We start from the raw sequence: 25,560 nt of genomic DNA, 5'->3' as shown, positions 1-25,560 counted from the left end.
GCGCCCTAGGCGAAAAACCTTAATGCCCACCCCCCCCCCCCCGGCCGGACACCACAGTAAAAATTTTCCTTGCCTCAAAATACATCACGTAAACCTAAGATTTTGTCAACAATCAAATGTAAGCAGGCTTGTGATTTTTTTAAAAACTTTTTTACTTATTACAAATCATCAACAGGTCACCGTGGACTTTAAATAATTACTTATATCAATATAAACATTCCAAACTGTTACAAAAATCCATTTTCATTTAGTTTCAATAATCGTTCAACATATTATATGAGCTGTTATGTGTCGTGCTGCGCCGCCCCCAGCTACTTGGCCCCCTAGGCGGTTGCCTAGTTCGCCTGTGTGGACGCGCCGGCCCTGGGTGAGAGCGAGTGTCCGGGGGTTGTCGCGCAGGGCGGAGAAGGGCGGAGCGGCGGAGCTGCGAGACCCGTACCGCAAGAGGCGGCGCTGGTGGAAGAGGGCGCGGCTGTCGCAGCAGAGCGCCTCCAGCCAGGGCGGGCCCCAGAGGAGGCAGCACCGCCGCCGGGAGCGGCTCAACACAGAGCTGCTGGTGGCTGTGGCGGCGGGCCACGTCAAGGAGGCGGACAGGTCAGACGTGTAGCCACGGGAAAATCAAATCCTCAAATCCTCAATTCCCCCCCCCCCCCCCTTATTCGAGGAAAAAGATAGAAGTAAAACTTCTTTGGAAATTCAAACCTTTACCCGTAATTAAATCGTAACGAGTAAAAACGGCAGATAGACACACCAGAGGAGAACGAAAAAAGATACCCAGAAACGTATATGGCATAGTGCTCTCTCCATATCTATTCGGCCAAGTAGGTACCTATTTATTCTCTGTCCTTTTTCGCGTCAGAAAACGTTAACGAAATAATGTTTCTCGAAAATGTTTTCGTTGAAATTACATACCTACGGTCTTTAATTTTTTTATTCACATCGCGCCCACTTAAAAAAAAAATTAAAACACTTTTTGACCTCTGAACATTACTACGTCAATTTTTTTTTACTTCGTACCTAACCTGTTACCACATTCCCTAAAATATTTTACTTTTAACATGTAGTATACCTGTATAAATAAAAATAAAAATATGTATTGATTATGGTAATTTAGTTTGTAAAATAAACATTTAAATGGTCGAATGACTCGACACCATAAGTAATATTTTCATTTCAGTTAATGTTTTATTATTTTCGTCCCTTGGATCTTTTGCATTCGAATTCGAGATTTAGATTTATAGTAAATTGGGATTGATACTTCTTTACAGCCGGTAGTATAAGATCCAGTCGATGACGTAATCAGAACGGAAATAAATATGTTTATAACTCAGAGGTTAACTAAAAGTAGAACTCAAATTTATACATCACAAGCAATAAAAATATTCAATTACTCTTCAAAAACAAAGACTACAGCAGCTGTTTTCACTGTAGCGCACTTATATATATTTGCGTTCTAGTATTCTTGCTCACTCGCAAATTTTCGTTTTCAAATACTTGAAACAAATACTTATATACTCGCAAACCTAAATGCACACTTGTCTGTACGTCTGTATACTTGCATACTTGTACACGTGATAAAATATTTGTGTAATCTACAAATTTTCTATCATTCTATCCGTGAAGTCTCATTTAAACGTGCTTGGCGGCAAGAATACGTTTTTATTGATAATTTTTTTTAATTCATTACACTTGTTTTTTTTTAATCTTGTTATAAATACTTAAAATAGAAGGGAAAGTTCAACCAAGCTCTCTTTTTGTTAAGAAACATTATGTCACGAAACGCAATCATACACAGTTAGGGAATGAACGTGCAAATTGAAACTTCGCACGATTCAAGGAGCTTCTCTTGTGGCTATATTTCTGTTGCTCGTTCAATAATTCATTTCCCACCATTTGATTTATATTTAGCAAGAAACAACATCCTGTATAGTTATTATTTGTATACATTTTGCTAACATGTGATTTGTACCTTTTTACAATTAAACGTATGTAATTTTTTTTTACTTTTGGGCTAAGGTTTAATAAATCTAGAGATTTTGGTAGACAATGGTTAACATTTTAAAATAGGAAACATTTTTTTATATTAAATATTTTAAAACAATTTTTTAAAATATTTCATTAAATATTTTATTGATATTTAAGTACATACCTAATGTTATATTATAAACTGAATATATTCAAGAAAATTTATTGTTCCTATAAATATTTGTTAAAGTTTTATTTAAAATTTAAGTTGAAATTTTTATGTTTTTATTAAATTATACGACAGAAGATGGGCACGAAAACCTGCAAGAAGTCATGCGGAAACATGTCAGTAGATAGCACATGAGAACCTTTGTGCTTGCGATTTCACAGAACCAGTAAAAGGCTGAATGATAACCATTTGGAAACTCGTCAATTCAGAGGGTTGAGACTGACAAGGTTCTGAAACAGACGAATGGCCAGGGAACGACAGGCAATGTTAAAGAGATGCAAACATAAATCTTTACTGGAGAAACTTGCAAACGCATGCAAACACATCTAGTATATACATACATACATCCTTACTTAATATTATAAATGCGAATGTGAGTTTGCTTGTTTGTTTGTTTGTTTGTTTGTTACGCTTTCCCGGAAACTACTCAACCGAACATCATTAAATTTTGTGCGCAAATTTTTAAGGGTATAGTATAACAATAATTTTTCCGAAGGAAAACAAATGATATTCGTATGTATGATCGTCCAACTGAGAGTTTGAGTAATTTGAATGCTTTTTAACGCCATCTTGCATTTCAATAAGTAAATTAAATATTTCACCAATCTAATACTGTAATACCGGCGGTCAATTCACTATTCAATTTTATTTTTCTGTCACCGCCAAAAATACTTAAACATTTTTTTTTTCATTTTTGAGGTAAGGTGTCTGTTTATTTTCTTCGGTGATGGTTGTTTGGACGTTGATGCTAAAGGTTATATTTTACTTTCAAAAGAATTTTGTAATTTAGTGAAAATGATGTGGATATTATTACTCAAGTTTTCCCGGACTTGCAGCAAAATTTGAATAGTGATCAGTGGTTGTGCGGAGGAGCAATATTGGTGCCAAAAATTATATTGTTGATAAAATCAACATTTATATTTTTTAAGTGGTGCAAGGGGAAATGAAGGAATATTTGTCAATAGATACAATCATGGATACAGAACAAAGCACTTCATATCCTGCGGAGTTTTTAAATTCACTTGAACTTTCGGGTGTAACCTCACATAAACTTCAAATGAAACTAAATGTACAAGTTATGCTTAAGAAAAATCCAGATTTTCCTCAACTATGTAATGGAACGAGGCTTCGGATCACACAATTAGAGCAGAATATACCTGGTGCCTATATTTTAACAGGTTTCGGTAAAGGGGAAAGTGTTATCATACCTCGAATTCCAATTATCCCCACTGATCCACCGTTCCAATTAAAAGAGTTCTGTTTCCCGTCAGGCTTAGTTTTGCTGTTATCATCAACAAAGCTCAAGGGCAAACATTGCATGTAGCAGGGGTGCATTTGGAAGCCATGCTTTTCCCATGGCCAACTATATGTAGCCTGTTTGCGTGTGTCCAAAGCCCGAAATCTACACATATTTGCACCGGACAGAAAAAAAACATAAAATAGTATAGAAGCATCCTAGATTTAAGCTCTTTTAAAGAAAAAATTAATTTATTATACGTTAATACTTTGAACTTTTTAAAATGTTAGAATTTAAATTTATTTATTTTTTAATAGTAAAACATATTTTAATAAAGCATGTTTTCAGTTTTTTAAACTAAATTGTTTGTTAGAATTTTTAAATACTGATGATCCCAGTCACTCTATAAAAAAATTACCTGTGGTACCTTCATTTATAAACTTTTTAATCTTTATCTTTCACTGCATAATTTTATAATAACCTTCATCACGATGCTGAAAATTTGGAACAAAATAGTTAATTTAAAATTATCCATTCAAGGTGTTTACTTACCAGGGCAACAAAATGGCACGATAAATTCCACAAACAAGAAAATACACTTGTTATTAGTCGTTTTAATTTACTGACAAACTTTTTCACGTTCATGAAACTTATATTAAATTTTTTTTCGTTTCTAGTTATTTTCATTTTGGATATGAGTCTGAATTAAACGGGCTATTTTATTTTTTAAATATTTTTTAAGTCATTTTATTTCTCGTAAACGATATGTTTAAATTGTGTAGGAATTTAAAGCTAGTCGTGTTATTTTTATTTCAGTACCAAATGATAAAAATACGGTCGAGGGAGTTTTTACCGCAAGGTTCGTCGCCCTACCGTGGAAGCTATGAGATATTTGATGCGCTGGCTGGCGTTTCTCCACTCTGTCTCCTTTCTGCGGAGCTCTGGAATGGAAAACACTCCCAGCCAGACTAGACTTGCACGAGGAAGTGGGTAACCAAGAGAGAGAGAGCGCAGACGGCGTGTTGAAAGCGATGATTGTTGCGTCGGCCAGAGTATTTTGGAAAGGGGGGGGGGGAGACTAAGGGTAAAGGGTGAGAAACCCATGCTTGGGGGCGAGCTTTTTTTTTCTCCATCCGCCCGTCATTCCCGAACGTGACGCAAAAATATCGAAGCAACATCGAAAAACGCGCCGGCGTACAGGCGAGTCCTTGCAGCGCGGAGAAACTCCATCAGCCGTTTGTAGTGTTTCCCCCCCCCCTCCCCTTCACCACGAGTGGAGTATTCGGGACCTGAATCCATCCAGGTTCGCAGCGATTGAATTTTGACGTGCCAACTCCTCTGTCGCTGTAGTTCCCTAAAAGAGAAAAGAGGGTAACGGAAACCAAAAATCTGGCATGAGTGCAGCAGGACTTGAACTCAAAATATTGAAAAAAAAGATAAGAGACGAAACAACAGATAATCACATAATTATCGACAGAGAAAGATGGGTAATAAAGTAAATTGGAAGCAAAAATTAAAAAAATTACACACTATTATACGGCTCAAATATACTACAATAATTCTTATACATTTTCCGAATTATAAAAATATTTTTCGTTCAAATATATGCTAAAGAAATTACAAACAAAAAAAATTACATAAAATATTTAAATGATTCCAACAAATCCAAACAAAATTTCACTTAGCAGTGTTTTAGTATACAACATTTTAGTATCTTAAAATCCTCACAGTTTTGGGGTTAATTGACCACCAATTGACCCTCAAGTATTGTTCTGTGTACATTTTATTTTAATTAAAAAAAAAATGTTAGTTGGAAATATAAGTGAACTCTTCCACAGAAAATATTTTTACAATAAGAAAAATCTCAATGTTATAAGCAACATTTAAAAATTAAAATAAATATCTTCCACCGATTAACCATATCTCACATTTTATTCTGTTTAAACACTCAACAAAAGGAATAAATTTTATTTCTGTTAACCCATACTGAAGTTCCAAATTAAATTTTACATTCGACTTAGTAGTATCACAATAATAGCGGAACAGCTATCAAAATCAAATCCTGGTTCCGTAGCTGGTAACAAGTAAAATACAATATAATGAGACGTATCAGGAAATTCGTAAAACTGTTAAAGCTAAAACGCAGCCCACTACTAAGTATTCACCTAATAACACTGGATGAAGGAAGCCAGAATGTTTTACGCATGGGCCTGAGGAAATTTTGAAGTACAACGTAAGATGTTATATTCAAAACAGTTACGCGACCGTAGTTGTTTAAGTTGTTTGACTCGCATAAATGCTCTGATTTTTCACTTAAGAAAATCAAATATTTGGTTATTAGTTATTCCAAGGTTCTACTTTTTTTCTTTGGTGCGTGAAAAATAAAAGCGTCATAATAGCGGTAGGTGTAAATTATTGCAGTTGAAAACTAATCTTGTTTGTAAACGCCTCTCCATATTAAAAAGACATATAACGAGTCATAGTGTCAATTTCATGTAGACAGTTTTTTTGTAGTTCCATGGCAGTCCATGGATTGTCATCACTCAAGTAAAAAACTTGAGTGCAATGTCTCAGACAAGACGTGCAAAAAGATCTCCAATACATTTCAAAATATGAACATGTTAAAAATAGACTATAAGCGAAAGATGAATTCAAATAATTCTTTTAAAAGTACAAATTATTTGTAATTAATTTGAAAGTAATTTGAGTGATGGTAAGTTACTACATGTGAAGTAAAACCCTATCAAAAAAAAAAAATGTTTTTTCCAATGAAATAACGTTTTCGACTGTTCAATATGATTTACGGAAGTTTGCCGTGTTTATTTTTACGCTTAAGTTTCAGTCGCACACGCCATAACGATTTTTTTTTTCGTGATAAATTTCATTTAAGGGATATTTCGTAAGTTTTAACTCGATACTTCACTTGCACGTGTCTTTCCGTCACAAATATTTTCTAAAGATGTTCACTTAGTTTAATATAATGCGTGTAAAATGACGTGCAAGTCTTAGTAATTATTGTCACTTGCGCGACTATTTACACCCATGATATTAAAAATATTTATGGCAGGAAAAAAATGTAAAGTAAGTACCGAGTTAAAATTTTAGAAATAGCTCTTAAAAAGTAATGACAAAAAAGGATAAAATACGACATGACATGTGAGACCGATCTTTTAGAATGAGAGTTAGTTATCGTTTCTGAATGTGAAGCGATGAAAATATTCTGCTGGATAGAAATAATATAGGTAGGTAGTAAACGCATATCTATGAAATTTGGCAGGACGTTTAAAAGCGAATGGTTTCAGTAACAATAATCAAAACACTTAACAATAATAAACCAATGACTAAAATTAATTATTAAGGTTATGTGCATAACCATGCACTGAAAATCCTAACCACACAATCGCTTATAATCGTAGAACGTAAGTCGACATGAACGTTTTCACAAAACTTATTCCTTGCGGAGAAATCATTGGTCAGAGGTGGATCATTTTCCGATGAGCATAGCTTTGACTGATATTTGCAAATCTATACTAATATTATGAAGCTGAAGAGTTTGTTTGTTTGAACGCGCTAATCTCAGGAACCACTGGTCCGATTTGAAAAATTCTCTCAGTGTCGGATAGTACATTTATCAAGGAAGGCTATAGGCTATATTATATTATCAATAACATTAGAGATCCTTACTAAAAGTCCAATTTAGAATCAAATGCGTTGGAGAGGGTTAGATTCAACATGTAGTACACGTACGAAGTGTGTGTTGACAATGCCGCAGGCGCTAGAAGTTTATTTCCTATTGCCTATTAACATGGTTGCCACGCACTAGATGCCTTATCATTCTTAATTTTCCTATACAAGTAAAAAACACCCGTGTGATATTAACAACGAAGCAATCAGTACCCTCATAAGAGTTCAATTCGTATTTAAATACTTTTTATCACTTTAAATCGCAAACCTAAACTATTGTTTTTTTCTTCTCTCTGTGTTTAATTTGTTTTTTTATTGCCCTTTTTTTTAAGATTATATATTTTACAGACTTGAAACTTCACAGTAATGTTCCTTATGCTAAGCAGGATGACATTTTCTGAAAATTAGATCCCATGGGTGGTTAAAACCAGGCAACAGTGGGTACTTTGTCTGCATGAGAACAGGATTTTGCATTGTTTATGCCTTCTGCGTCTCCATGGCAACGGGCATCGCGCGGCAGTGGCGTACCCACAAGGAGGGGCATGTATAATGAGCGGCGCAAGAGTGATCTGCCTGTAGACTGCCGTAGCGAAGTACGGGTACATCAGTTGTACGTTGCGTGCACGAGTCGGGAAACCATCGGTGCTATTCATTATACATCATTGTAGTAAATTTTCACTGAATTTTTTTTTAATTTACCATTACTGTAAATGGGAGATGTGGCTTAATTTTTTCCCATTAGTATAGCCGTGCGAAGCCGGGTCGGGCAGCTAGTGTGTTAATAAAGAAATGTTTTGTAAGTACATGTCAAATATGCCAAGTAATATAGCATGTACTAAAAACCTATAATGTCTTAAGCATGCTACAGTGATAATGTATAATGCGGTCGCTCCAACTAAGAAAAATAGGAAAATGGGTGGTTTTCACACTTTGCTTTCCGTAGAATCAGAGCGCTACAAATGTAATGCATGATTTAAAGCCATTTTAAAAAAGTCTTTGCACTCAACCGTAAGAACCCTACGTTCAGGAATTTTAGATTATGTGGAAATAACCACCAAAGAAAGGGAGAAAAGTGTGCGGAAGAGAGAACGCGAAAGAGAGAGATGGTTAAGTTGTTCAGAACATTGTAAAAAAAAATGCCCAATCCAAAAGAAACGAGGTGGAAATCGAGGTATTTAGGATCGTTGGTGCCTACCGAATTATCGGAATTGTAATTACTCCCCCTAACCCCAAACTCAAGTGAAATTACCCGTATCTAACAAGGCGACATTACCCCAGAGGCAGTGCTGTGCGCTCTCACGGTACGATGATTATCGCGATTTTCTTCTAGTTAAGTCCCTCAAGACCCATTCCCGATCATTAAAGCTGGTTTGTAAGAAATAATGTGCAATATGCTATTCAGGTGAACGGTATATTTTATGTCTCTCTTCGAACTATGAAGAAACGTGATGTATTCTCAGTTATGTGAAGAATTTTTATGGATTTTTTAGAATTAAGATAACCTGTTTAGCCAACCAGTAAAACACAGTCCAGTTAAAAGGCAATAGTTAATTATGACTAAAATATTGCTAAATCATAAAAAAATTTAAATCCGGCATTGTTTGATACAATAGGTTAATTAATGATATATTTCTGTTCTATTTCATGCATATGGTTGTTACGCAGGTTGGTACTGCGTAACGAGGAAACTCGCCCCTGCGGGCTAGTGGGATACCACCCGCCATACACTGCACGGAATCGGCGCGCGAATTTCAATTGATGCGCGTTGGATAGCAGATCCTCGGGTCCACTCGTGCCGAATCGCCTTTGATCGGAGCACGTGGACGTGGTCGGAAGTTTCCGAGCTGCGTTTCCGATTCAGGATGTCCAGAATATTCCTCGCTGTTTTAGTATGGAGCGCAGCGAGTATATAAGCAGGCTGCTAGCACGAGTTCCACAGAGTCTTCTCTCAACCGGCTGCGTGAATAATGCGGTGACCACGACCCGCACCTTCGATCATCAACGCCGAAAGGCTGCCCGCTGAGGTCTTCAAGCTGCGCACGGATGCCGAAAAAGGCGGTAAGAGAGGCCGCAAATTATACAAGTCAGTTACGGACTTGGTAATAATTCAGTGGTAGCCCAGTAACAATTTGCAAGTTGGCACGGGACTTCGGAAGTAAAAAGTATGTGTCGGACTTTGCAGTAAAATGACCAAGGGGAACATAGAAAATTCCGCCGAGGGTCATGAAGTGGTTTGCGACTAGGAGCATAACAGAGTTCTGCTCAGCAATACTTTAAAAAAAATATATATATTTTCTCGTTCTATTAATACGGTGAAAATAAAAGGTGCTACTACTTGATTAAAACGTTAAGGGCGTAGTGCAGTGGCATTAGTGGGACTATCAGTCGTGGCGTTTAAGACTACCTATGAACATAAACAAGGAGGTAAATTTTTAATGAAAAACTGTTTTAAAATAATTTCAAGCAACAGCATGTTAGGTGATTTGTATCCAATTCTCTGCACTAGTATAGTGTTCGTTTTATTACCAAATAGTGTGAATTAAGAGCCAGTGAAAATGTGCAAGTATCAGGGAATCAGCACGGCGGCAGAGGTAGAATAAATAAATTCGCTCCGTCGATGTTTCCGGTCCGACTGGGGTGATCAGGTCAAGGATCAACGGAAATAAAAAAAACACTCGCCGCTATCACTTAAACGACACTGAAGATTTTAGCCAATTTTATTTGGGGAGAAGGGTTGAAATTTAAATTGTGTTAGAAATATCTCGTTCCTAAGTCTCTGGTACTGTTAAAACAATGTCTAATTTTGATCTGTAAGTGAAGGTTTAAGTATTTTGTATTAAAAAGAATTTGTAATTATAACTAAAAGAAAAGGGTCCAGTTAGAATTATTTATTGAGGAATAATTCGTGTGGTTATGAGAAAATGTTTAAAAAGTAGTGAATGGTACGTAATTTTGTATAAATTTATTTCAGGTGTTTTGTTGGTAATCGCTGGAACATGAATTGTAGCAGTAATGTGTAACAGCCAACATAATAAGAAAATTTATATTAATGTATGAGGATTATATGTGTTTGTATAATGTGTGAATAAATCTCTGTACATGCCGTACTAAATATGTGTTATACATTGCTCTGTGTTTCCTTAAGCTCTTGTTGCCATTCTAATTTCCAACGACTAGGTAACATGGTTTTCTGTCTCACAGCAAAAGTCATCAAATCTATTTCATTTACACAAACACATCCAAAATAATGTCATGCATAACATTCAGTTAATTTTAAACAGTGATGTTTAAAATAAGTACTACATTGAAATAAATGCTTGTTGGTGTGTTAATTTTAACACCAGATGCCTAATTGTATTTTCACAAATATTATAAGACTTTTCGAGTTGTTTATTTAAGTCAAACATGCATGACTAACTAAATTACTATTCCATATGCAGTCAGTCACATAAAAAAAATATTTATCCTCGGTGTAACACAGAACAATACAGAAGGTTAAATATATTTCATTTATTTAAGAATGGTGGACTGATTCACATTATTGTGCTGCTGAATGTATGCAAACATGACGACCCGAAAATTGGACGGTTTCACACTTCCTTATTTGTCTTTGAACAAATTTTTTCAGGTGCCTGTTACAAGTTGCTTCCCCTTTACCCCTTCAAACGTCCGCATTACCGAATGCTTGGTCAAAATAGTGGTTTAAAGGTTGATGGACGAGAATTGACTGAAGAAATCATCATTTTCTCTACAAATAAAATTCTCATGTACTTATGGTAGGGCACCAATTATGCTGTCGTGCGTTCCAATTTGAACGTCAGTGGCCCAAGGTGTCATTCTATTATGCTAGGATTTTCCACCTCCTGTTTGATCCGTCTCGGCACACACATGATTCGTGTAGCTATGATGAGCCATCTACTGACCAAGGATCATTTCAGACCTGTTGATTTTATGTGTGCCTGCAGCAGGGTTTCAAACCTCAAAACATTTTACATGTCAAAATGGCCTAATACTTGGACAAGCACATGTTCTTTGACAGTTTATGAACGAAAATGGATTTCATAAATTATAATAATATTCAAAGACACTTCCCAGCCGCCTGAGATGTGGTGTTAGCCCCGATGCCTCGGACATACACATTTGAACATTGATGGCTCACGTGTTTGAAGGCTTTGACAAGTGGAATTTCTTAAAAAGTTAATGAATAAATGTTTATTTCAGAATGATAACTGCACACGAACACACTTCAAAGGGGCTAATGTCAATGTTTCAGCCCCAATGCACTCTGACCTGATGCCTAGTGGAATGTTGAATCTTTGTGGACCACTGTTGGATCATGTAGACATACTCGCCCTACCTATGAGGGAAGCCTGTATCCAGACATGACAGTTGCCATCAACAAGGTGTCATTCCCAACTATTCGTGTCCATGTACCAGGATAATGGTGGCCCATTTTGCAGTGTTACTGGGGTAAGAAGATAACATGGGCCATTGTTATACAAGGATAGACCCTTAGACATGCTAAATCTAGACATCCATGGATCACATGCATATTGTAGACATGCTGGGTCTACATAGTTCAATTGAATCCTGTATATGTGCTAAGTATATCACTGACTAAAATGTTATTTCTCACCTGATATCTTCATGGGTACCACCACTTCCTACGGAATTTACACGGATCAAGTGGACTTCTTCAGAATCACGGACAAGGAATGATTCCAGACATACTGACCCCTCAGGTGCCTGCGGCAGGGTGCCAACACTTTTTATGAACACTCTCTTCATAGTAGTGGACATCATTCGGATCGTGGAAACGTTCTGATCCTACCACTGGACAAGGACTGATTCCAGATATGCTGACCCATCAGGTGCCTGCGGCAGGGTGCCAACACTTTTTATGAACACTCTCTTCATATTAGTGGACATCTTTTGGATCATGGAGATGTGTTGGTCCTACGAATGAACAAGGACTGACTCCAGACATGCTGACCCCTCAGGTGCCTGCGGCAGGGTGCCAACACTTTTTATGAACACTCTCTTCATATTAGTGGACATCTTTTGGATCATGGAGACGTGTTGGTCCTACCACTGGACAAGGACTGATTCCAGACATGCTGACCCCTCAGGTGCCTGCGGCAGGGTGCCAACACTTTTTATGAACACTCTCTTCATATTAGTGGACATCTTTTGGATCATGGAGACGTGTTGGTCCTACCACTGGACAAGGACTGATTCCAGACATGCTGACCCATCAGGTGCCTGTAGCAGGGTGTCATCACTTTTTATGAACACTCTCTTCATAGTAGTGGACATCATTCGGATCGTGGAAACATTCTGATCCTACCACTGGACAAGGACTGATTCCAGACATGCTGACCCCTCAGGTGTCTGTGGAAGGATGCCAACCCTTTTTATGAACACTCTCTTCATATTAGTAGACAACTTTTGGATCATGGAGACGTGCTGATCGTACCACTGGACAAGGACTGATTCCAGACATGCTGACCCCCCAGGTGCCTGCGGCAGGGCTCCAGCCCCAATGCCTCCTGCGCGCCCACCTGGACCTCCGCGAGCCACGTAGCGGCACTGATGGGTCGCGCAGACATCCTGGGCCTGCTGCTGGAAAAGGGTGCCGACCCGCTGCAGAGGCTGCGTGACGGGGCTTCTCTGCTGCACCTCGCCGCGTGGGGCGGCGGCGCCGAGTGCGTGGAACTGGTGGCGCGGGCCGCCCCGCAGCTGGTCAGCTGCCCTGTGAAGGCGGGCACCAGCCGGCTGCTGGACGAGTGGCGCGACTCGTGCCAGCACGACCACGTCTCCGTCAGTGACATGGTGAGCACGTGCACTTGGGCCTTTGTCCCTGCCCGCTGCTGGACGAGTGGCGCGACTCGTGCCAGCACGACCACGTCTCCCTCAATGACATGGTGAGCACGTGCACTTGGCCCTTTGTCCCTGCCCGCTGCTGGACGAGTGGCGCGACTCGTGCCAGCACGACCACGTCTCCCTCAGTGACATGGTGAGCACGTGCACTTGGCCCTTTGTCCCAGCCCGCTGCTGGACGAGTAGCGCGACTCGTGCCAGCACGACAACGTCTCCCTCAATGACATGGTGAGCACGTGCACTTGGCCCTTTGTCCCAGCCGGCTGCTGGACGAGTGGCGCGACTCGTGCCAGCACGACCACGTCTCCCTCAGTGACATGGTGAGCACGTGCACTTGGCCCTTTGTCCCAGCCCGCTGCTGGACGAGTGGTGCGACTCGTGCCAGCACGACCACGTCTCCGTCAGTGACATGGTGAGCACGTGCACTTGGCCCTTTGTCCTAGCCGGCTGCTGGACGAGTGGCGCGACTCGTGCCAGCACGACTACGTCTCCCTCAGTGACATGGTGAGCACGTGCACTTGGCCCTTTGTCCCGGCCCGCTGCTGGACGAGTGGCGCGACTCGTGCCAGCACGACCACGTCTCCGTCAGTGACATGGTGAGCACGTGCACTTGGCCCTTTGTCCCAGCCGGCTGCTGGACGAGTGGCGCGACTCGTGCCAGCACGACCACGTCTCCCTCAGTGACATGGTGAGCACGTGCACTTGGCCCTTTGTCCCAGCCCGCTGCTGGACGAGTGGTGCGACTCGTGCCAGCACGACCACGTCTCCGTCAGTGACATGGTGAGCACGTGCACTTGGCCCTTTGTCCCAGCCGGCTGCTGGACGAGTGGCGCGACTCGTGCCAGCACGACCACGTCTCCCTCAGTGACATGGTGAGCACGTGCACTTGGCCCTTTGTCCCGGCCCGCTGCTGGACGAGTGGTGCGACTCGTGCCAGCACGACCACGTCTCCGTCAGTGACATGGTGAGCACGTGCACTTGGCCCTTTGTCCCAGCCGGCTGCTGGACGAGTGGCGCGACTCGTGCCAGCACGACCACGTCTCCCTCAGTGACATGGTGAGCACGTGCACTTGTCCCTTTGTCCCGGCCCGCTGCTGGACGAGTGGCGCGACTTGTGCCAGCACGACCACGTCTCCCTCAGTGACATGGTGAGCACGTGCACTTGGCCCTTTGTCCCGGCCCGCTGCTGGACGAGTGGCGCGACTCGTGCCAGCACGACAACGTCTCCCTCAATGACATGGTGAGCACGTGCACTTGGCCCTTTGTCCCAGCCCGCTGCGGACCCAGCTCTGAACTTTGGGGAGGGCCGATGCCCGGGTTTTTTTTTTAGGTGATAGGGACAACTCCAAGTTAAATGAGGAGTTCGAAATCTGGAAAAATGATTTCCTCTAAAACGCTGTTTAATCGCTTTTCTGGCGTCTTAAACTGTTATTATAAAGAACTATAGTTTTATCTGATTTATAAATTTTACAGTTTAAATAATCACATACACAGTACAGTGCCATTAAAAAAATGTAGAATGACAAATCTTTATAAAAACAATTTGAACCGACTTTATAAATTAGATGTGTTTGATAGTTGTCCTATTTTTATTTTATTTTTATTAAACATGGGGAGGGAAGAGATATCACTCATGCCACCCCTCCCCTAGGCTCACCACTGGTCTAAGCCAACCAAGCAAATCTTGTTGGTGCGTCACTTATTAGCAACTAATTTGTCTTCGAAAAGGCACTGGTCACCGTTGCTGACACTCGTTACGACTTGGATGTACAAATAATACTTAAAATTAAAATAATAAAATAAAATATCATTAATTTAATTTTGCCATTGTTTAGGGTGTTCAAACGAGTAAGTATTGTCAATACAGTTAACTCACCAATCCAAAATTAAAAATGTGTTAATTGAAATATATTGTTACATGCATACAAGATATTACTTAGCTATAATTTAAATAACCATATGTGTATCATAGAATTTATTAAATGCATTGCATTCGTATGTAAATATAATGTGTAAAATTAATTTTGATTTTGCGTGTGCGCACAAGTTACTTGTCGTCCCTTCGAATCTAACAAGAATTTCTAACCTTAATGTTGAAATGGAAAAAAGAGATAAGTATTCAAACCATCACATCTCTTTAGCCTTTTCCTATGTGTACTCTTTCAGCATACGTCCAAATAAGTATAAATTTATGTATCTTGTTACGTGCATCATAAAAAATTAAACTGTGAAATGTAATGGTTACCTATATGAGACATTTATAAGTATCCATACAAATGTCAACTTTCTATTTCAAGACAGTAATATGCTTGTAGAACACAAACATGCAATTAAAACAATATCAGAAAAATGTCTAAAATGTCATTTTTGGTATATAATAAACTATAGTATAATACAGTACCCATTTAGCTTAGTATAAGTATAAGCTATATTTCATGCATATAGTCGCATGTACGTTAGGTTCCGAAATTGTATTACGCCCTTTATAAATATCACCGAATTGTAGATTTTTCAGTTGCACAGTCTGATCTCGTTTCGCTCACTACTAAAATCAGCTAGATTTAAGAAACAGCTATATATTTTTATAATAAAGACATCAGGCTTTCGCGGCCATTGTCTTAAGTAACTTGGCTTCTGGGTTGTAGCTGCGTTAAGGCGAATATATCACTGACGTTTCGGTCGACATTGCAGTCGCTATCGTCAGGGTAGAGTTACTTACTTAGGTAACCTACTTACCTACTTAGGTAACTCTACCCTGATAATGGCGACAGCAATGTCAACCGAAACGCCGGTGATGTATTTGCATTGGATGCGGCTACAATTCAGAAGCGAAGCTACTTCAACATATTTTGATGTTTGCTCACTGCACGAAATCAGACCTAGAGCGTGCATATTTCTTAACTGGTCCACTTGGGCTCTCTTCAAGAAGGAAAGGTTGTCCTCAAGCGTAGATATTTTCTCAATTACTTCCTTTCTTTGCACCAACCAAGGGGAAAGGCCAGACAACGCGCTACTATCCCGCAATGTTGGCTTCATGATGACTTTTCGGGAGGGGCTATCGCACAAAGAAAGGTCGTAGTTGCAAAAAATGAAAGTGGTCAGATATTGGCCTTGGAATATTATTTACATATTACAGGTTTCAAATACAGAACCTTAGTAGCTCCATGCAAATTTTGATGAGATAAAAGTTTAACATATGAAATTAAATATTTAAGTAAACATAAATATACACTAATCAATAAAATTGGTCTCGGGAGCGGCTATCGCCCCCACCGCACCCCTTCTGGAGCCGCGCTTGCTATCCTGTTAGTTGGAAAGCTCCTCCGACGTGGAATCTTGCAACCCCTTTCCAACCTCTGACGCTAGCATGCAGGCTCACGTTTGTTAGCGTGCGATTGTCCAAGTGTCAGTTCACTCCGTACAAGTGAAATACTCTTACTTTCATGTGACGTTTGGACTCTCTTCGATCCGTCTCACCAGTATCATTCAATGTTTTCCCTTTCAACTATCGTGGAAGTCGACAAAAAGACCACTCTCGATTTATCCTTCCACGTAGCGAACAACCGTGGAAAGACGTTCAGGGATGTTTGGATGAAAACGCCAAAAAGGAAAAAAAAACGAACATTTTCCTGCAATCGTCCCATGCACCTCTGAGCAAAAGTAGCACGCCAGGAAATCCACGGTATTGCACCCTGGTTGACAAAAAGTCGGGTAATGTTGAGAGCGTAGCGTTCCCAGCTGCCTCTAGCGTGTCTCTCTACTTTCAACTTAAGTCTGAACAGGGCTGTATTGCGTTCCCTTCTCGTGAGACCTTCAACCTTCTCATTCTCTCCTTTTCTCTCCTTCACTCTCATCTTTCCTACACATTGCAGTGTCACGTAAAACAAGGGACCTTTTTCCTCGGCAAGTCTACTATAATAAAGTTCAAATCCCTTCTCGTCGCTTTTAAATCAACAATGAATAATCCAACCTTAACGTGATAGCCGCTACTGCTTTCAGTCCAAAATATATCCGCCTCATGCCTGTGTAAACCTGGAGACTCACAGAGAAGTTTTCTACCATGTGCGTACAGCAGGATAAGACCCTGATTTATTCCACTCTTGCCAAGTATGCGACAAATAGAATAAAGGGTTTTGAGCTAATCACTGAACATTTTCTTCCAAAATTCAATAGTAACATTTTTGTCATGCTGAAAACCATATTCTAAGCACGTCAAAAATATGACAAAAATGTATGCAGTGTGTTTACTTTCGGATGATTATCCGAAATTTTCAGCAAATACAATGAGGAAAGAATTAACAAAGGTTTGGGTTTGTAATAACATTTACATATTAGTACACAATGGAAAAATGTTTTGAACCAATTATCTGAAACATGGTGTTTTGTTATATACAAGGGGAATAAAACTGGTGTTTAGTCTAAAAGAATTTAGGAAGTGTGGTGCATATTAAATATGGATGTTTCAGGCATACAAATTTTTTTGGTAAAATTCTTGTAAGCAACTGTTTTATATATTACAGTTACTCCACGATATGAATACAATTCTTGTGTGTACATGATTTCTAGAATGTTTAAAAGTGATTTCTGCAATACGTATGAAGCTCGTGATTAATTTATTTATTACATAATTCAGGGTGATAGAGGTCGGGACAAAAGTTCACTGCCAGCGTCTTGAAGGTGGCAGATGCTCTGAAAGGTCGATGAAGAGTGACATCCTTTCGTGGCCAAAGCCCAGAAGACAAAAGCCTACACGACAAAGGCCACGAATGAAAAAAACCAATTAATATGTCGTGTTAATCGGTTTGTGGACCGCTTTGATCGACTTATTGATTTTCAGTCCGTTCATTACCTCACAGGAACGATCACCACGTGATCTGCCTGTTCCTGGCCGACCGTAAACCACAAAGTTTATTTACAAGAGACTACAAATTTCGCTGTGAATTAAGTTTTACTTTTCTACCCCCCCCCCCCCTCCTGCAACCAACGTTCAAGCCGTTATTCACCCCATCTGAGTTCGTGCTTGCAGTTGGATCCTTTATCGTGATTAACGTCGCTGCGGAGTTCGGGAGCGAAATGCCGCGCCACCAACCAATCTCTCTCTCTCTTTACCTTTCTTTATCACTCTTTATCTCTCTTTATCTCTCACTCGCCGTTCCTCCCATTCGTCTTCGGGACCCGGTCTCAGACTCACGGGACGTTGTCGAATTCCCTCGGAGTTTCGAGAGCACGTCTGGCGTGTTCGCGTTGGTGTGAACCGCAGCAATATTAGTATTTTTGACGTGACAACGTCTAATAATACAATGTACGCCAGCTGCACGCACGAAAAAGTGTCCCGTAACGCACATTGTCCCGTTACGCTGTGTCCCGTTACGCTTGCGCCGCATCTATCTCTCTTCCACTCGATTGGAACAACCATCGATTTGACTTTTTCGAGGCACATTAAACTTTAAACACTCACATTCGTTTCCTACTTTTCCTATCATCGTCCTATCCTTAACAGAATAACACAGATTGGAAGAAGTTAAATAGCGAACATGTATGAAAGTTATAGTTAAAATAATCTCTTCGTTAAAGTAATAAACATATTTGAATTAATGAGTGCAAATAAAGGTAAATTTATCAATTAAATAGTAGATTTCATTTCACTCCTTCTTTGTATCCATACAAAATAGTGATAATTCAATAAAAATGATTCAATTTTATTCATAAAAGTATGAAATCGTTTCATCAATGTTTTGTTATGACGTTGTCACGTTAAACTATCGTCCGTAAACCGACTTTACAGACAACCAATTTTTAAATTTATTGTTAAAGCAATATCTTATGAAAACTAAGTTCCTTTTAATAAAATGTACACGAATTATCTGTCCGTTACATTAAGAATTAAGGAGATTAGGCTCCACCATTTGATAATTTTTTTTCATATTTTTGCTATAGTTCTAATTTTGTGTATCAAAGCATAAATCACGTATTACAGACCTTCTTTATTGATTGTTGCAAACACATATTTACTACCTGACTCTAGTCTGTGAGCATCACGAGTAAATAACTTATTATTTTACGCGGGAAACTACAGCTATCATAATAATCACATCAGTTCACAAGTGCCAACTTCAGCAAGCAGCCAAAGCTAAGTCCTATGCCATTACAAAACCAAACAACTTAAGCCCAGAATTTTTATTTTGAGCGGTGACAAAATATTATGAATTGTAAGTTGGAGAGGCCTAATCCCACTTAAAAACAACTTTTTCAATCCTGCAATATAGACTGGAAGTGAAATTGGTACAGTTCCAAAGTTAATAAAGATTGTCATCTAATAAACAAATGTGGCACAGTTATGAACATTGGAAAAGAGCGAGAACAATATTATAATAAAATATTTTACAGGGAGTAAAGAACTTAAGAATTTTTTTTTTTTTTTTTTAGTCGAATGTAAAATTACACCTTCGTACAACATAAATATGCTGATTGTAAAATTATAAGATATTATTGAACCAATTTTTATTTTATGATATTAGTTTATATACTTCGCCTGTAAAATTTTCCTACATGATTTTAATTTTTTTTAAACTGGAAACAACATAGTTTTCTCGGCAAATGTTGTATTTGTAGATGGTTTTATATTTTAATGTCATTGATACGTAATTGATTAAGTGTATGTTACCGTTATACTGAGTCCAAACGTATCTCGCTCGTAAAATAACAGTCTGTCGATCTACTTGTATTTACTATTATTTGGATGTCAAAAAGGAAGCGTTTAGATTGATACCAGCAAGGCATTGAGGTGGCGTGCAACCTTATCGCAGGAAAGCATGCAACTATGGTACTTTCAGTGCTGGTATTGTAGCACAGTCTGAAACTGTGTTTTTTCGTAGGGAAATAGGGTGCGAATAACGCTACATTAACTAGTACACTGTGCGAATTATAGCCATGAAGGTGTGTGTGCCCCTTCAAAATGTCAGACGTGTGTAAAAATGAGTTTCTGGTTTTAAGGGGGAGGTATAGTCATAATTTTAAATGCATGCACGTTTTGCAAGACTTCAGCTGTAATATTTAAGTCTCAATGTTGGCTTTGACCGCTAATACGTAGGACCCGCACGAATTTTCATAATTTTCTTAGGTATTAAGTGTTGAAAATATGAAGGAAAAAAAACACCATGCTGATATGAGGTCTTAATGCATCAAATCACAGTAAGATTCATACATTATATATAATTAATTCCTGAGCCCTAAGTTAAAATTTTCCTTAGTAAAATATGATAGATTTTAAGGCATTTAAATTGAGTCAGGATGGCGTGAAGGATTTTTTAAATCTCACAAACGTGTTGTTAATTTTATTTTAATCTTCAAATTGGTTGCCAAATGCAATTATTTATTTATGGTTTAAATCAAACGAGACAAATTGTTTTAGCTCATAGTAATATTTACTATCAATTTTAACAATTTCCTAATTATACGATATACACTCAAGGCTTTTATTGCCCCGTTGTCTAATAGTAAAGACATGCGTCTCTTCACGTTTTTATTACTTTGTAAAAATTTTTAAGATGTTGGATTTTATTTTCTTTATTATGAAAAATATTTTAAAAATTTAAAGTATGTTTATTAATATTTTCATATTAACAATAATTTTACTCTTAGATTTCTTGGTAACATTTATTTTACACCTTACTTAATATTTACTATAATATTACACAATAGAAAATATTAAAAACACGATATATTTTATAATTATTTTAGACTAAAAATAAACCCTGTGAGATACCTTCAATTAATTATTTGTAAAGGACGATCGTATAGCGGAATTTTAAAAGAAAGTAGCGTTGCTATGATAGGGAATTGAAATAAGCACGTACACGCGGAGTTAGAAATTGTCATGGCATACTGCGATGTAGTTGAAGTAACCTTTTTTTTTTTTTACCTCGATATCACCATATCGTTGTGCCAAAATAATTGCATAAATGGTATTTGATCACGTCTGACGATGGTCAGAAAATATTAGGTAGAATATCCGTCACTACACTTAGATAAATTAGTGATTTAAAACTATTTCCAGAATGCAAACACTACGCTTCAGCCAATGTTGTGGGCGTACAACCAACATGACGCAGACAATGAGATGGAAAGAAAACGGCTTTTTATCCACACAGACGTGGTTACCCCCTCCACGCATTAAATGTATTTTGTTGTGTAAACACCTTAGCTCTCGGTATACGGCATTTGGTAGGAGTGATTTCGTGAATGGAACGGAAGACACATGGAACGGAAATGTGTAAACTTGATGCTGCCATCTGTGGCGGATTACGTAAACCAAAGTTCATAGAAACAAATGAAAACGTTCGAGAATTAATTTTTTAAGATTAATTTTAAAAAAAATGGGTAGTATATTAATAAATTTTCTTGTCGTAAATCAGGCCCAAAGCCAGAGTTTAGCATTTTCCAAGTCTCCGTTTCATTATATATCTATTTTTAAATATCGCTCTGAAAATCAAATGATTCTATATTCAACGTAGCTACTCCATCAGCGAATTCTAGCGGCGGGTGCGGAAACTACGTGTCGAGAAGTGAAGTTGAAAAAACACAATTTCCCGTACATTCCATCACGCTCGGCATTATTTCAAAGAATTCTGCGTTCGGTTCCTTGTCCATGTTTCGCGTTGCAAGCGTTATTTGCAACGCAAGAACACGTGGATTTGCTCGTCATCGAGTATTGGATGTTTGCACGGTCACTGGCGAGTACAAGTAAAAAATTTCCACAGGGTATGTATGACCCCTGGGTTTTTCTTTGATAACCCGTCTATGTCCAGAGGCTGAGGCTACCTATCTCAGCTTAGACCCCACCTTCAACCCCCAAAACCTTAGCTAACCAGACAATTGGCTGCGTCCTGAGCTCCTTGACGTTGTCAGCATTTCTGGCGCCTACCCCGTTCTACCACCATCACACTGGGACCCCTCAATCACCCAGTGAACCCGTGGTCCGTGTGAGGCCTATCCAACCTCTGCCAGCTGTCCAGTCGCTCACCACGTCGACTCCGCATCGGGGCTAGGGAACCCCCGGAGTCTGCTCCAAGCGATCGGAGCACCACCACCAAGTAAGAGGACAACCCGATCAGGATCCAGGGCCTAGAGAAAACCTCACCGGGGAACCATTCACTGTCATGGATCGCTCGCGTATTATTTCCTCCCCTCCCGTGGTCCGTTGGAGGCCTATCCAACCTCTGCTAGCTGTCCAGTCGCTCACCACGTCGAACTCCGCATCGGGGCTAGGGAACCCTCGGAGTCTGCTCCCAGCGATCGGAGCACCACCACCAAGTAAGAGGCCAACCCGATCAGGATCCAGGGCCTAGAGGAAACCTCAACGGGGAACCATTCACTGTCATGGACCGCTTGCCCTCCGTCTCTTCCAAGGGAAGCCTAAAACTCACGTAGTTTCGGTTCCCTGCAAGAATTTCCGAAGATTTCCGAAGTTTTGCGTTTTGGTATTAACGCCACTTCAGCCGCTAAATCAGAAGTTTCCAATGAAAACAAGCATGCTGTGACTGACCTAACCTAACCTAACTCTTCAATTTTTTTAAAATTTCAATTTTTGAGAGAAATCCGAAGTTGCACGAACGTGGTAGGGAACCGAAACTACGTGAGTTGTAGGCTTCCCCTCTTCCAACAGCTGCCGACGCTGCACAAGGAGAGCACGCCGCTGCACGTGGCCAGCCAGAGAGCGAACGCCGACGCCCTGGAGGTCCTCCTGAGTCACGGCGCGGACGTGGCGGCGGCCGACGAAGACGGCCTCTCGCCGCTGGACGTGGTCGGCGAGACCTTGTCCGCGGACAGCCATCAGAGGTACGTCGCGGCCCGGCAAAGTGGCGTGTCTGTGTCGGAAAAGTGGCGTGTCTGTGTCGGCAAAGTGGCGTGTCTGTGTCGGCAAAGTGGCGTGTCTGTGTCGGCAAACTGGCGTGTCTGTGTCGACAAACTGGCGTGTCTGTGTCGACAAAGTGGCGTGTCTGTGTCGACAAACTGGCGTGTCTGTGTCGGCAAAGTGGCGTGTCTGTGCCGACAAAGTGGCGTGTCTGTGTCGGCAAAGTGGCGTGTCTGTGTCGGCAAAGTGGCGTGTCTGTGTCGGCAAAGTGGCGTGTCTGTGTCGGCAAACTGGCGTGTCTGTGTCGACAAACTGGCGTGTCTGTGTCGGCAAAGTGGCGTGTCTGTGCCGACAAAGAGGCGTGTCTGTGTCGACAAACTGGCGTGTCTGTGTCAACAAACTGGCGTGTCTGTGTCGACAAACTGGCGTGTCTGTGTCGGCAAAGTGGCGTGTCTGTGTCGACAAAGTGGCGTGTCTGTGTCGACAAAGTGGCGTGTCTGTGTCGACAAAGTGGCGTGTCTGTGTCGGAAAAGTGGCGTGTCTGTGTCGGCAAAGTGGCGTGTCTGTGTCGGCAAACTGGCGCGTTTTGTTGGCAAAGTGGCGTGTCTGTGTTGACAAACTGGCGTGTCTGTGTCGATAAACTGGCGTGTCTGTGTCGGCAAAGTAGCGTGTCTGTGTCGGAAAAGTGGCGTGTCTGTGTCGGCAAAGTGGCGTGTCTGTGTCGGCAAAGTGGCGTGTCTGTGTCGACAAACTGGCGTGTCTGTGTCGACAAAGTGGCGTGTCTGTGTCGGAAAAGTGGCGTGTCTGTGTCGGAAAAGTTGCGTGTCTGTGTCGGCAAAGTGGCGTGTCTGTGTCGGCAAACTGGCGTGTCTGTGTCGACAAACTGGCGTGTCTGTGTCGGCAAAGTGGCGTGTCTGTGTCGGAAAAGTGGCGTGTCTGTGTCGGCAAAGTGGCGTGTCTGTGTCGTCAAACTGGCGCGTCTTTGTCGGCAAAGTGGCGTGTCTGTGTTGACAAACTGGCGTGTCTGTGTCGGCAAACTGGCGTGTCTGTGTCGGCAAACTGGCGTGTCTGTGTCGACAAAGTGGCGTGTCTGTGTCGACAAAGTGGCGTGTCTGTGTCGGCAAAGTGGCGTGTCTGTGTCGACAAACTGGCGTGTCTGTGTCGGCAAAGTGGCGTGTCTGTGTCGGAAAAGTGGCGTGTCTGTGTCGGCAAAGTGGCGTGTCTGTGTCGGCAAACTGGCGTGTCTGTGTCGACAAACTGGCGTGTCTGTGTCGGCAAAGTGGCGTGTCTGTGTCGGAAAAGTGGCGTGTCTGTGTCGGCAAAGTGGCGTGTCTGTGTCGGCAAACTGGCGCGTCTGTGTCGACAAACTGGCGTGTCTGTGTCGGCAAACTAGCGTGTCTGTGTCGGCAAACTGGCGTGTCTGTGTCGACAAAGTGGCGTGTCTGTGTCGACAAAGTGGCGTGTCTGTGTCGACAAAGTGGCGTGTCTGTGTCGGCAAAGTGGCGTGTATGTGTCGGCAAACAGGCGTGTCTGTGTCAGCAAAGTGGCGCGTCTGTATCAGCAAAGTGGCGGGTCTGTGTCGGCAAAGTGTCGTGTCTGTGTCGGCAAAGTGGCGTGTCTGTGTTGACAAAGCGGCGTGTCTGTGTCGGCAAAGTGGCGTGTCTGTGTCGGCAAAGTGGCGTGTCTGTGTCGACAAAATGGCGTGTCTGTGTCGGCAAAGTGGCGGGTCTGTGTCGGCAAATTGGCGTGTCTGTGTCGGCCAAGGCAAATTGATGAAGCGCAACACTCGCTGGTGTTGCTAGTGCTTCTACACTGTTAAAAATTCAATTTACGAACAACTCTAGGTTATCATCAAATTCTAATATATATATATTTTTTTGTATTTAAAATGCCATTTTGTACAGTTTATGTTAGTTCTTAACTTGGATGTTAAATTAGAAGATTATTTAATTCGTAATTGGTTAGTAGCCTATATCTGGATTCCTAGATTATCTTTCAATACATTGTTTATGTCTCTTGTTTCAAAGTAAGAGATGGCGTACACGCTTTGACTAGGCTGAGAAAAATAATTTTCAAGTAAATAAATAAAGTCAAAAAATGGTTACATATTACACACAGTAATACTATTTATGTGAATTCACTGTGTTAACTTACTTTGGACATGAATCCAAAAAAAAAAATATTATTGGTGTTCTAACAAAATACACAAAACATAATATTTTTACAGTTAGAATACTCTTCATTTTGTCCACGAGTGTGTTCACCTTGGTTAAGAACGAAAAATACAAATTTGGAGCCTAAATACGGCGTAGTTTCTAAGAATATTTAGTTATTTGAAATTACTTTTGAACTCTTCTTTTATTTTAGTTAAATTCTTCGTTGAGAAGTCCGTCAATTTGTCGTAATTTCTAACAGTATATAAGGCTATGGACTGTCACGCAGTCTTCTCGTCGAGCACAGGGTAACTATAAGAATTAACTTTTATGGCGGAGAAATGAAGATTAAAGGTGAAACGCAAGTTCTTATGAGTGCTTATCAGAACCTGTGCCACGCGTTTCATGCTTAAAAGTTACGCTGAAAACACGCATTTTAGCTTTTCGCTAAACAGGACTCCTCATACACCCTCAGAGTATTATTAATGGCTTTTTGTAAACTGGAACCTCTCAGATATCTGGAGCAGTTTTCAAATCGCGTGGTTACATTCAGTAGCTC

The 25,560-nt window shown here is 40.5% G+C and overlaps 1 protein-coding gene across 1 annotated transcript in view; it reads left to right on the top strand.

Annotated features, from left to right (window-relative positions):
- LOC134539011 (transient receptor potential cation channel subfamily A member 1 homolog) overlaps positions 1-25,560 on the top strand; it is a 64,169-nt gene that overhangs the window by 2,495 nt on the left and 36,114 nt on the right. The window contains exons 3-11 of the mRNA XM_063380675.1: positions 400-594; positions 12,632-12,947; positions 13,013-13,131; positions 13,255-13,407; positions 13,439-13,591; positions 13,623-13,775; positions 13,807-13,867; positions 13,915-13,959; positions 22,660-22,832. Of these exons, the coding sequence (XP_063236745.1) occupies positions 400-594; positions 12,632-12,947; positions 13,013-13,131; positions 13,255-13,407; positions 13,439-13,591; positions 13,623-13,775; positions 13,807-13,867; positions 13,915-13,959; positions 22,660-22,832 (1,368 nt within the window). The remainder of the gene's footprint in view (positions 1-399; positions 595-12,631; positions 12,948-13,012; positions 13,132-13,254; positions 13,408-13,438; positions 13,592-13,622; positions 13,776-13,806; positions 13,868-13,914; positions 13,960-22,659; positions 22,833-25,560) is intronic.

Source organism: Bacillus rossius, chromosome 14, assembly GCF_032445375.1.
Source record: "Bacillus rossius redtenbacheri isolate Brsri chromosome 14, Brsri_v3, whole genome shotgun sequence".
In the NCBI taxonomy this organism is placed as follows: Eukaryota; Metazoa; Arthropoda; class Insecta; order Phasmatodea; family Bacillidae; genus Bacillus; species Bacillus rossius.
This window is presented reverse-complemented; position numbering and strand designations above follow the sequence as displayed.